The 13,016-nt window shown below is 37.7% G+C and overlaps 3 protein-coding genes across 6 annotated transcripts; 2 read left to right on the forward strand and 1 right to left on the reverse strand.

Moving 5' to 3' along the window:
• Positions 1-576: 576 nt before the first annotated feature.
• On the forward strand, positions 577-1,521 carry LOC108149939 (V-type proton ATPase subunit G). The gene is made up of 3 exons (XM_017277859.2): positions 577-741; positions 933-1,033; positions 1,105-1,521. The coding sequence occupies exons 1-3, from the start codon at positions 660-662 to the stop codon at positions 1,273-1,275; spliced, it is 354 nt and encodes a 117-aa protein (XP_017133348.1). The 5' UTR covers positions 577-659; the 3' UTR covers positions 1,276-1,521.
• Positions 1,522-2,233: 712 nt separating this feature from the next.
• On the forward strand, positions 2,234-12,111 carry LOC108135595 (anoctamin-1). Of its 4 annotated transcripts, none has more exons than XM_017256404.2 (15): positions 2,234-2,836; positions 6,056-6,443; positions 6,502-6,570; positions 6,731-6,802; positions 7,037-7,197; positions 7,249-7,417; positions 7,488-7,608; positions 7,672-7,783; positions 7,845-8,403; positions 8,469-8,672; positions 8,735-9,196; positions 9,264-9,439; positions 9,507-9,612; positions 11,180-11,318; positions 11,383-12,111. In XM_017256404.2, exons 1-15 carry the CDS (start codon positions 2,520-2,522, stop codon positions 11,604-11,606), a joined length of 3,279 nt encoding a protein of 1,092 aa, XP_017111893.1. In that variant the 5' UTR covers positions 2,234-2,519; the 3' UTR covers positions 11,607-12,111. The 4 variants fall into 4 exon arrangements, with proteins under 4 accessions (XP_017111893.1, XP_017111901.1, XP_041565279.1 ...); XM_041709345.1 differs by lacking the exon at positions 2,234-2,836 and adding an exon at positions 3,709-3,726; XM_017256420.2 differs by lacking the exon at positions 2,234-2,836 and adding an exon at positions 3,879-3,978.
• Positions 9,625-10,509, reverse strand: LOC108135613. The gene is made up of 4 exons (XM_017256432.2): positions 10,317-10,509; positions 10,141-10,262; positions 9,919-10,075; positions 9,625-9,860 (listed from the first exon to the last, which is right to left on the reverse strand). The coding sequence occupies exons 1-4, from the start codon at positions 10,507-10,509 to the stop codon at positions 9,748-9,750; spliced, it is 585 nt and encodes a 194-aa protein (XP_017111921.1). The 3' UTR covers positions 9,625-9,747.
• Positions 12,112-13,016: the final 905 nt, after the last annotated feature.

Raw genomic sequence — 13,016 nt, forward strand, 5'->3', positions numbered from 1 at the left:
ATTTACCGTGGAACTAAATTATTTAACAACGGAATATAAATGATAATTTAATAAAAACATATTTTTTTTTTAATTTTAAAGCCATATAGTCTTTGCGGGAATGCCATAAACTTTCTACGACCTTGTTGGTCATGGTCAATATTAGAGAATACTATTTATCTTATGTTGGCATTTTAACTGAATCAATTGTTATAAATTAAAACACATGTTAACATATAAATCACACTTGACAAAAGTTTGAAATACAAAAGGCGTAAATAAACAGCCTCTTAAATTTATGAGCATTTATACCTCTTAAGTAAAAATCGATGTTTTAAAGTAAATGGTTTTATAATAAATTTGTAATTTTTTTTCAATAATGAATTTTTTTAAAATTATATTTAATTAAGAATTAGTGTTATTAAAGAATATGACAAAATGTACAAAAAAATGGATAAAATCAGGTAGTAAGAAAAAGCCTATCGATATCTTATCGACTTTTGCCATTCTTAAAAGTTTTACACCACCGCACCCACACAAACACGGCCCCGTGGTGAGTTTGCGTGTGTGAGTTCGTCATATGACATTTTTCACAGTTCGTCGTCGATTTTAATTCTGTGGCACTTGCTTTTTTCGACTTGCACAGTACACCACGGCGAGGGAGTAGAAACCTAGGAAAAATGGCCAGCCAGACGCAGGGAATCCAGCAATTGCTTGCTGCTGAGAAAAAGGCAGCCGAGAAGGTCGCCGAGGCCCGTAAACGTGAGTTTTATGGAAACTTTTGCCCACCAATTGGAAACGGACGGGCGAAAGAGTAACTACGTTTTCTCACCACCCCTCCGCCTTCATAATCACCGTTGTGTGTGGGTCACATGATGTGGTGGAAAAAAGTAAATACTGGAGGTCTTGAATTTTACTGACTTTTTGTGCCTTTTTCCCGGGTATTTGTGCAGGCAAGGCAAGGAGATTGAAGCAGGCCAAGGACGAGGCTACCGAGGAGATCGAGAAATTCCGTCAGGAGCGCGAGCGCGCCTTCAAGGAGTTCGAGGCCAAGGTTAGTTGCGTTTTATAACTCCCTTTGGTAACATAGCGCTAATTTGTAAAACCCCCTTTGCAACCCCACAGCACATGGGCAGCCGCGAGGGGGTGGCGGCCAAGATCGATGCCGACACTCGCGTCAAGCTGGCTGATATGGATCGGGCCATCCAGACTCGCAAGGAACCTGTGATCCAGGAGATCCTGCAGTACGTCTACAACATCTCGCCCGAGGTCCACAAGAACTACAACCACAAGTAAACGGTGGCCAATGTGTGCTGTAAATTCAATGTCCACGTTCAACTCTAATCCATAATTTAGACCCGTAATAATAGTGGTTACCATACCGAAAACACTGCTGTATTATTATTCCATACATTAAAGTGAAAATTCGTTGTTGTTCCATGTAAAAATAGCGAGAATATTAGTTTTGTCTCCCATCCGCTCGGGAATGTATTATCTTTGTTTTATGTTTTGCCCAATACACGTTGTTGTTATATCTGAAAAGTCATGTGTTTTAATTGATTTCTGATTCTGATTTGTTTTTCATTTGCACTGATTTTTTATATCCTCAGTAGTCAGCTGCTGTATGATAAGGTTTTAAGTAGATGGGTTTCATCGGTTTTCAACACTGAAAAATCGATAGTCACGACACTTAAAAGATTAAAGATATCTTTTTTTTATATTTAACTGTTTTTCTCTTAAAAACTTATGTACAGTGAGTAACACAAGAAACATTCACCTGGTATTCAACACTTAGGTCTTATTTTACGTTTATAAGAGTTTATATTTGCTGAAACGATTATAAAGAAGGATATAAACAAATTATCAAAATGCTGTTCATATTGATATTTCATTTTGTGGAAATGAACCTGGATAATTGAAATTGAAATTACTTAGCTGGAAGTGTTATCAAATTTTTTAAGATTCAAATTTCGCGCCAATTATCGATATAGTGACTAACTCAGTAGAGTTCCCCCACAATCTGAAATCTTAAAAAAATTATTTAAGCTTTTTTTTCTTTAGCTTCCTACACTTTTCTGGTGTGCTTTAACACTTAATCACATTTTATTTGACATTTTTATCTATCAAGTGTGGTTCCTAAACATTTTTACTTCTCATTTAAATTGCACTGCTTCCCGATACTTTTCACGCGCTTAAGAATCGATATATATTCGAGAGCCAATTGGTAATCCCCCACCATCAATCACTAGTAGTTTATTCCAATTGGCAAACAACGGCTTTTCGCTCTCGGTTCTCGGCCGTTATATCAACGGAAATTGGTTGATAATTGAAAAAATAAACGCGCAAAGTGCAATAACTAGATGTGATATTATATTTTCTATTAAGCAAGAGCGGTAAAGATGAAAGTTTATTATTGACCTCGAAGAGAATTTTGGCAACAAACGCACACAGATACAGATGCCTTGTGAAAGCAGCGAAGAAGAGGAAGATAAGAGAACGAGTCGCATTTTGGCTAAATTTAAAAGTTGGTCGCTAGCAAGATGCTAAATTTAGGCAATGCCAAAGTGGCCGACCTGGAGGAATTCCCCTCACCGCCCCCCTTTTCCAAGGACGAAAGCTTCCAGCTGTTGGAGAGAAATGCCTCGGCCACCGTCGTCCCTCTGGAACGCCCCTTCACCACCCCCCTCGCCCCATTCGACATGGAGCTGATGAAACGTCACAATCTCCACGAGCGACTAGCGGGAAAGGAGAGCTTCTGGGGGGGAAGGGGATCGCAGAGATTCGTGGACCAGGAGAAAATATCATCATCTCGTGAATCACTCAGCATCGCCGATAAGAGAGCCAGATTCGCAGAAAGGTAAGCCAGAAGCACAAAAGAGCGGGAAACCCCATTGAGACCTTTTTGGGCCGAGGAAGTGCCCATTAAAGTTAATTGCACTTGTCTGCTTTTTGTTGTCATTTTTCTGTAATTGAGTTTGGCTTGTATGAAATACAGGGTGCTTTGAAATTTAAAAGCATATCGGTTTTCAGGTGTTTTTAATTAAAAGTTAGATTCTTAAATTTTTTTTATTTATTTAAAAACAATTTATAAATGTTAAGACCTTAAAAAACATTTTACTTACATGCAAAAATATAAAATATATATAACTAATATTGAATTTTTCGGGTCCATTAAGGAGGACCCTGTTTACCTTATCTTTTATTTATGGACTGTAGAACATAACACTAGCCGAAAAAGTACATTTGCTCACACACATGAAGTGAGATTCTTTGTTTGTTTTGCCAATATTTGGTTTGATTGTTCTCATTTGTTTGATATTTTTTCTTAGCCATGATTTCAATCATTTAAGTGACTCATAGAAGGTGGGCTAGTCCCGTGCCACACGGACATTATGATACTTATAAATTAGTATGAATGTTTAATAGAAAATTGAGTAATTACCCATTGGAGCTAATTCGTTTTTTATAATTTCTATTTATTACTGAGCCAATTTGTTATCATGAATAATGGAATTTATTTATCCAACTGGGAAATCGGAAACAGTATTTTTTTCCTGCTCTCTTTCAAATAAGCACACAATTATATAGAATAATCTTTTATTTACATTTAAACCTGCTCAAGTGTGGGTATAATGCACTTGACATCTGAATGATCAGTCGGTGTCTGGGGCTCAAGTTAACATGTGCTCAAAGCTCTCTCCTCTCGCAGAGAAACAGCTGACCAAGCGGTATATACAAGTACAGAAGGTAATCCGCGAGGGGGGGAGGGGGTCCGTAAACCCCCACCGGCTAAAACTCAGCTGTGGCCTCTCTCACTTTTGAGATTGTTGTCGTTGCTGCTGCGCGTTGGTCGCCGCTCTTTGGCTCTCCGAAATTATTTGTTGGTTGCCATTGCCAACGTTCGTGGACTTTAATTTAGTGTTTATTAAATATTTGCTCGAACAAGAGGTGAAAATTTCGGAGAAGAGTTTTCCGCGGTAAATGTGATTAAATCAGCTGGTAGGTCACGCACAAAGTTTCTGTAACCAAAGACAAATTCGATCACCTTTCAAAGAAACGGGTTTTCCGTGTATTAATCATCGTTTCGTAAGAAAACCAAGAGACAATCTTTCCTTTATGTGTGTGTCGCGCATCTTTTTTTGTGTACTTTAAGTATTACGATCTGGGCGGATGAATAAGCCTTTTGTGCATATAATGCCTACATACGCATGTGATCGGTGGCATTTTAGCATGAAGATTTTAATTATACATATAAGAAATATACCGACACCTTTCGCCGCTGCAGAAATTTCCGAAAAACAAACCTCACACATGTTTAATAAATTAGTGTCTCTCTCACTCTCTTGGCCTTGATTAAATCAAATGCCGAAAATTTCATTGTGTGGGCCTAGAAAAAAACCACCATCACACTGTTTGTATGTAAATTTTAATCACATTTTCATCAAAGAAGTGGAAGATAATTATGAGTTGTGCGAAGGCCAAAAAAGTGTAAAATGCTTGATGAACTTAGAAGCTCAAACGAACAATAATACAAAAGAGAACGTAGCAATATCAACCAAAAAAGACGAATAAGATTTAAGTTTCCCCGTTTTAAAGGGGTTTTTCTAAATCGAACTAGTGACTACGTTCTATAAAGTAAAACTTTTGTTTTCGTTAAGTATACGACCTGTGTTTCAATAAAACGAAATCAATATTATCTGCTATAAACTTTTCTTGAAAAATAAGCGATCCAATGAACTTTCTTTGATTTTATTGTTAATATTTCGAGCGCACTATAAACATCTCTTGATTATTTTAAACTAAAGCTGGAGTGTTAAGCTTATGCATAGCTGCTGCGTTAAAGATAAGGATTTCATTACATAATATTAATGCCAGATTAGTGCCTATCAGCACTGTAAAGCTAATATACTATTATTAGTAAGTTAATTACTTATTAACTACTTATTATTACATATTTACTTAATTCTAATGCAACATTATTCTAAATGTGCACTTTGATTCACTAAGATTACTCATTCCTGTGCACTTTAAGTTTATAACAATTATTATCGAGTACGGTAGTGAATCATTAGCTACTTCTCATCCAGCAAAATCGAACAGAAGTCAATCACATGAATCTGTGTTTTTAGCATATAAATAGCAAATGTTTGTATGTAATAAAGTATTGCTTGTTAAAGGTTATAACTCAGCTGCTGCCCCGAACTTGTGATAATCCGAACATATGTTGAGATTTCATAGTTTCCAATAAATACACTGCGTAAACACTTAATTGCTGGGATAAACAGAGCAAATGTTAGCTGAGGTCATCTTCTGCGCTTCCTCCACCCCGCTTAAATGCCTTATTAAATGGGGCAGTTCGTTAAATTCCAGTAGCTTTGGCTCTCCCTCGGGGTGACCTAAATATGTTATAGGGGATTTTATGGGATGTGCGTACCATTAGGAGCTTTCCGCACGCCAGTAGTCGCCACCCGGGAAATTAAACGTGTTTTGCTCCCGCTAACTGGCTTCCAACTGTTTCACATTAACGTTATAGAGTAAAAACATTCCCGAGCTAACAATGAACTCTGTAACTTGTACTTTAAAGATTATTTTTCTTAAATAAATAATTAGTTAGTTATTTTCTAATAATATATTTTAATAACATATTTCCGTAGTAGACTTCTAGATGTATTTGATTTTAAATAAACTTTTATATAATTTTTAAAAAGGTGTAGTAAGTCTTATTATTGTACATTTTTATACATATCGAAATCTTTCCTTTTAATTCTGAAACCATTTTTAAAATATTATAATAATATATTACTCCTAATAAGAGGCACTTTTAGATCCAAATGAGTTTACAAAAACATTTCTTTAATTAATAAATACGGTGAATCAAATTTTCTTTTATTAAAGCCACTATGAACAATTTTATTGGGCTACCTCTGTCTTATTTTAATCTTTTCTATTTAATCCTAGTGTATTAGGTGCTACACAGACTTTTATCTTAGCTTAGGATGTGTGTCATATGACATTCACCTTAAACTTTATCTACCTGATTAACCTTATCTAACCCTAACAATGTGCTATTCCCCAGCGACGCCCACACGCTCCAACTGCCAGACGCTGACGAGCCCCGGGCCAATGGGAAAAAGCCCACTGGGGACAGGACCAACCCATCGCATCCAGCCACGCCCCTGCTGCCAATGACTGATCCGGGCTTAGTGAAGGGCAACGGAAGCGGCGTCTACGATGATCGCGAGTGCAGCTGTCCCAGGGAGTTCTACCAGCGGGGCGAGATCAACGCCTCGCTGTTCTTCGAGGACTGCATTCGGTCCATTGACTTTGTGCTGGCCTACAGAACCAGTGCCCATGAGCCCACGGAGCTGGAGAACACGGAGAAGCGGCGTGTTTTCGAGGCGAATCTCTTGAGTCAGGGTCTGGAGATCGAGGCCAGCCAGAAGGATCAAATCTGGTTCGTTAAGGTGCGTGCTTGGATCGTAATTCCAAAATTCCAAATAATTTATATTTGTTTTTTTTCAGATCCATGCCCCTTTGGAGGTCCTGCGGCGGTATGCGGAAATACTTAAGCTGCGTATGCCAATGAAGGAGGTGAGTCTACCTAATTTTTATCACACGCTTGAACCAATTTTAAAGCATACTTTTAGGCCCCTCTTGAATATGGTTAATATTCAGTTTCTAAAAATGTTATTTTCATTTTATTCTTATTTACTTTTTTAATTTTAATTTTTAATGTTTTCTATGATTTTAGTCGTTATGCACTTTGCGCATATCTGAAAGATCGAATCGTCTACGAAATGCGGCCCAATACCTGACCCATAAGGTTGGCCAAAGCGTTGAACCAGTTAATTATTTTACTATTAATCCCCTAAATATAATAATAAATTATTATTTATCGTTTAGCTTCTGCTGTGAGTTAATTGAAATCGAACTAAATCCCAAGCCTAACCTTGATAGATTATAATGAAAATATAATGTAGTGAAATGCAGCTTGCCTTTTTTTGTTTATTACACTTCAAATCAGCAATATTTAATTTGACTGTTCGACTTTTTTCAGATTCCTGGCATGTCCGTGGTTAATCGCTCCACCAAAAGCGTGTTTTCTAGTCTCAAAACGGTTTTCCAATTCTTCCTGCGCAACATCTATGTGGATGAGAACATTTTTCCCAAAAGAGCGCATAGATTCACCGCCATCTACAGTCGCGACAAGGAGTATCTGTAAGTTAAACTAAATATTTTGATCTATAAATACTAATCAATGTCTGGCAGCTTTGACATCCGACAGGATTGTTTCTTCACCACCGCCGTCCGCTCCCGCATTGTCGAGTTTATTCTGGATCGCCAGCGATTCCCTGCCAAGAATCAACATGACATGGCCTTTGGCATTGAGCGATTGATTGCCGAGGGCGTCTACTCTGCTGCCTATCCATTGCATGATGTGGGTAACAAATAAACTTAAGATAAATATATCAAACTAAATTATATATACATATATGACTTCTACGCAGGGTGAAATTACAGAGACGGGCACCATGAGAGCTCTGCTGTACAAACATTGGGCGTCTGTACCCAAATGGTATCGCTATCAACCCTTGGACGACATCAAAGAGTATTTTGGTGTCAAAATTGGTAAGCTACAACAATTTAAAATGAAATAATTAATGTTTGATGACATATAATACCTTTTACTAGGCTTGTACTTTGCTTGGCTGGGCTACTATACCTACATGTTGTTGCTGGCCTCGATTGTGGGTGTGATTTGTTTCCTATACTCCTGGTTCTCCCTTAAGAACTATGTGCCTGTGTGAGTTTTCTCCAAATAATATTCTTTGTTTAGTTGTCTAACTGATTTTATTAATTTCCAGGAAAGATATTTGCCAGAGTGCTAATACAAATATAACAATGTGTCCCCTCTGTGATTGGTGCAACTTTTGGGACCTGAAAGAGACCTGCAACTATGCCAAAGTTACGTACCTCATTGACAATCCCAGTACCGTGTTCTTCGCCGTTTTTATGTCCTTTTGGGCGACCCTGTTCCTTGAGCTGTGGAAGCGTTACTCCGCCGAGATAACCCATCGATGGGATCTGACCGGATTCGATGTGCATGAAGAGCATCCCAGGCCGCAGTATTTGGCCCGTTTGGAGCACATACCGCCAACGAGAGTGGATTATGTTACCAATATCAAAGAGCCAACGGTGCCGTTTTGGCGCATGAAGCTGCCAGCCACTGTGTTCAGCTTTTCAGTGGTGCTGCTGCTAATTGCCCTGGCTTTTGTGGCTCTCCTGGCGGTGGTTGTGTACCGAATGTCCATGCTGGCGGCTCTCAAAGTAGGTGCTAGTCCCATGACCACCTCGAGTGCCATTGTCCTGGCCACTGCATCGGCGGCCTTTGTTAATTTGTGCCTGCTCTACATACTAAATTATGTGAGTTACGAGCAAACGCATTTATCTACTTAATTATGATTTACTGATTTGAATTATCTTCTTAGATGTACAATCATTTGGCTGAGTACCTAACTGAGCTGGAAATGTGGCGCACTCAAACACAATTCGATGATTCGCTGACCCTCAAGATTTATCTTCTACAGTTTGTCAACTACTATGCATCCATTTTTTATATAGCATTCTTCAAGGGTAAATTCGTGGGTCATCCGGGGCAGTATAACAAACTATTTGACTACCGTCAGGAGGAGGTGAGTTTATACATTTAATTATATTAATATTCAGTATAACAAATACTTTTTATTTATTGTAGTGCTCTTCGGGTGGCTGTTTAACGGAGCTGTGCATCCAGTTAGCCATTATAATGGTGGGCAAACAGGCTTTCAACACTATCCTAGAGGTATATCTGCCCATGTTCTGGCGCAAGGTGTTGGCCATTCAAGTTGGCCTGTCCCGGCTGTTTAACAACACCCCAAATCCTGACAAGACGAAAGACGAACGCTGGATGCGGGACTTCAAGCTACTGGACTGGGGTGCTCGAGGTCTGTTTCCCGAATACTTGGAGATGGTCTTGCAGTACGGCTTTGTGACCATCTTCGTGGCCGCTTTTCCCCTGGCGCCATTCTTTGCCCTGCTCAATAATATTCTGGAAATGCGACTGGATGCCAAGAAACTACTGACCCACCATAAGCGTCCCGTTTCGCAACGAGTTCGGGATATTGGGGTATGGTATCGTATTCTGGACTGCATAGGCAAACTCAGCGTGATCACAAATGTATGTGTTATTTGGTTATTTGTACTCATTAATAAAAAATTAATAATAATTTACCCATTTTACCCAGGGATTCATCATTGCCTTTACCTCTGACATGATCCCGCGTTTGGTGTACCGCCATTATGTAAATAAAAATGGCACTCTGGATGGTTATCTCAATTTCACTTTATCAGAGTTCAGAGTGGCTGATTCACCTACCTTAAACAGCTTAGCTGGCGATCTCTCCAACATAACCACGTGCAAGTAAGTAAATAAATAAAATCATTATTTATATATATATATATATATATAATTTATATATTTTATTCAGATATACGGACTTTCGATTACCACCTTCATCACCGGAAAAATACACTTTGAGCAGCATGTTTTATATAATTTTAGCCTGCCGGTTGGGTTTTGTTGTGGTCTTCGAAGTGAGTAAACATCAAAATCTGTTAGTTGATTAGATAGAAAAAAACTTTTTTACCTATGTTTTTAAATTCGTATATTTGTATTTATCTATGCCAAAACACAAGTTCTTTTAGGATAAACTAGGACTTCAAATAGTTTCAGGCATTGAATGTGTGAGGACTTTGAGGGATGACTTCCATATTCTCGCTGGGCGCAGACTTTAGCTTTCGGTAGAGACCATAGATTCCAAAAGTAAATAACGCATTGAGAACTAAAACATGCATTAAAGTTTTTAATTACTCTTATTATGAGATCAGTAGATAACCCACCTAAAAATACGCCAAAGATGAGACTTCTTGCTATCCGACGATCCACAGCGGCATCAATTTCATTAATTCTGAGCTCTAGACTCACAAAAATGCCCGTTTCAATGGCCATTGAAAGGCAGGAATTGATTAACCAGGGAGCAATACATATAAGTCGTTTCTTTAAATATTCGAATACCAATTTAAGGAAATGTACTTTAATTAGCAAATGCAAACATATTTTACCTGCTTGATGCCTTCGACAAGAAGGCAGGCAACCATTAGATTTATCAATGACTTTACCCATATTATGAATGTTGCTGTCATGTAGAAAACCTGCGAAAACTCTCGAACCCACAGATAGTTCACTGTAAAATGGTTTTTTATAAAATATTTGTAATTTGATGTTGACTTTAAGTTACCCAAAGTGGAAAAAAATGTTCCAAGGGGACTTAAAGCTTGAACTTCGCTATCCTGCTCCCATTTCTCAATTTCCATGAAATCTAAGTATAGGTAATAGCTTGATGGTCCCAATATGCTCAGAGCTATCAATAAGTCCCCACAGGCAATGCTGAGGCCCACTGACGACAGGCTCACAAATTCAAAATACTTCATTTTAAACGCGTTTTTTTAAACTTTAGTTTCGAATTTTTTTTGTTAACGAATTTGATGTTTATAGGCTTGGTATCCTTTATGTGAATGTTTTCTAATTTTTTGTTATTATCCTCAAATATCCTTTTGGTAATTAGTTTTCTTATTTTATTTATTTCTTTTTAATTTTCATTTAACACGACCGTTTGCCTCGAGGTCTTCACAGCTACTAACTAAAGTTTTTGACTCTAAGTAGAACTAGGGCCAATTATCCATTTATTTGTCGTTTCATTTCATTCATTTCACTTTCATTTTCTCGACTTTCTGCTTTTCTTATGCTGCAAAAATCCAAAGTCCATATGGCTAAGTATGTTGCATGTTTGTTGAGTGCAGTGTTGTTGTGCCGGTTTCGTTCTACGGGGTTTCTTTTTTCGAATAGATCTGGACGAATTCGTTCCCAATACCCCATATATTAAGGTTGAGGCTACCACCTCACCTAAGCTGTATTTAGCCAATTGCATTTATTGCAACTTGGCTGGAAAGTTGGCATTTCCCAGGCTTCATTTGACCCCAAAATTAGGTAGCAGCGTCACGAAAAATCTATTGACAATCGAGGGCATGTGCTGATGAAATATTTTGCATAAATTAGTGGCGAAGATTACTTTAACATTGATGGGCTGCCTTTTGCTTTCAGAACTTTGTGGCGCTGGTGATGATACTGGTGCGTTGGTGCATTCCGGACATGAGTGTGGAGCTGCGGGATCAAATCCGACGCGAAGTCTATGTGACCAATGAGATTATCATCGATCAGGAGGCTCACCGAGCTCGTTTCGGTATGTGCTTAATACTTTTACTTATTTTACACCTGCCTAAAATCGCATTTTCCGAATTTTTTAGAGCGCGCCAAGCGTTGCAGTTCGGTTCTCCAAACGCCAGTTGACCAAGACATGGATGCTGCCTCAATTCAAGAGCCAAATGCCAAGTTTATCAACATTGAAAAGCTGCTCACCGAAAATCTCACCCAGATCGAAATGGATGCCATTATACACGGCGAAAATCCGATCACGGGAATATCCGGTGCAGATTGCTTGGAAGAAGTGCACAAAAAGCTTAGTGATTAGCTTAAAAGTCAAAAGTGTTTAAAGTGATTCATTGTGTTATGAAGGTTCCTTTCAGTCACTTAATTAGGCCTAAGTTATTACTTTTTTATTGAAATTTAATTATTTATTGCAATCGGCTTGCAATTTGGTTAAAAGCTTTATTTATGCTTCATTTGTTTTATTAAAGCAATGTCATTGTTTTTAAGACAGTCACTCAGACATGTATATAAATACAGCCCAAGTGTGTGCCAATCTAGCAATGAGCACAATTAGCATAATTTTTAAAAAACTATTGAATTTCACACTCTATAAACAGTAATCTTCATAGGGACATCCCTTACTCATGTTAAAAAAATCTCAGGCTCTCACATGACTCGTATATGAACATTTATTTTAGGTAACATTTATAAATGTATTTATTGCATTCATTGAAGTGTATATATATATATTGACGTTGATATACTGAAATCTCTATTTAATGTTGACTATATAAATAAACAAATAGTAAACATTGGTATAAAAGAAATACTGTCGAATCTTTTCTTAATTAACTTTTAATAATGATATTTCCACTTGGGCTTGAACTTTTTTATATCTTTATAAAAATGTGGTGCGATTTACCTTTCTTTGACTCTTTAAAAATCTTAAAACGAAAATAAAAATATAGGTGAATGTGAAAAACTATAAATTTGATATCTTTTATTGAAACAACCGAAATTGGTAAACCAGAATTTGTTATAAAGAATAAAATATGCTCAAAAAGAAAAATCGTAAATTACTTTTAAAATAATACTTCTATACACAAATTTAATTTGCATTATTTAATAAGACTAGCAGAAAAAATTGATTTCTGAAGTGAACTAGTTTTGGGGATATACATACTAAACTCATAAATATATTTATATACAAATTAAACAATTTATTCTTTTGAAACCTTATTCTTAGTATCTTTTGTTTGTTTATTTATTTATTGTTTATCTATTTACAATCTGTAAGCTTAAAGTATCAAACTAAAGCTACAGCGAGGGATAGCATACATAGCCACTTTGTCTTTTTTATCCGTTATGTATTTTTTATTTTTTATAATACATATCATCGATATGCCCGACTGTTTGTATTGTAGCGCTCTGTGACGCCATCAGCCATCCCTGGTCTGCCAGAACTACCCCCTTTTCGCCACCAGGGGGTGGTGGGGGGTGTGAAAGGGGCCTCCAAGTGGCGCAACAAGCATGCATTTGGGCCAAACACACTCGGCGCCACAGCAGGCGACTTCCTCAAGATACAGATGTGTACTACATAGTACTAGTATCTGAGTATCTGAGTGTGCGAGTATTTGAGTATCTCTCGCTCTCGCGAAACGCTCTTTCTCGCTCTGGCTGCGCATGAGTCAAGCGAACAGTGACGTCACTCGAGAAAAGCGTGCGCGCTCTC

This window comes from Drosophila elegans, unplaced genomic scaffold (genome assembly GCF_018152505.1).
Source record: "Drosophila elegans isolate 14027-0461.03 unplaced genomic scaffold, ASM1815250v1 contig_476, whole genome shotgun sequence".
In the NCBI taxonomy this organism is placed as follows: Eukaryota; Metazoa; Arthropoda; class Insecta; order Diptera; family Drosophilidae; genus Drosophila; species Drosophila elegans.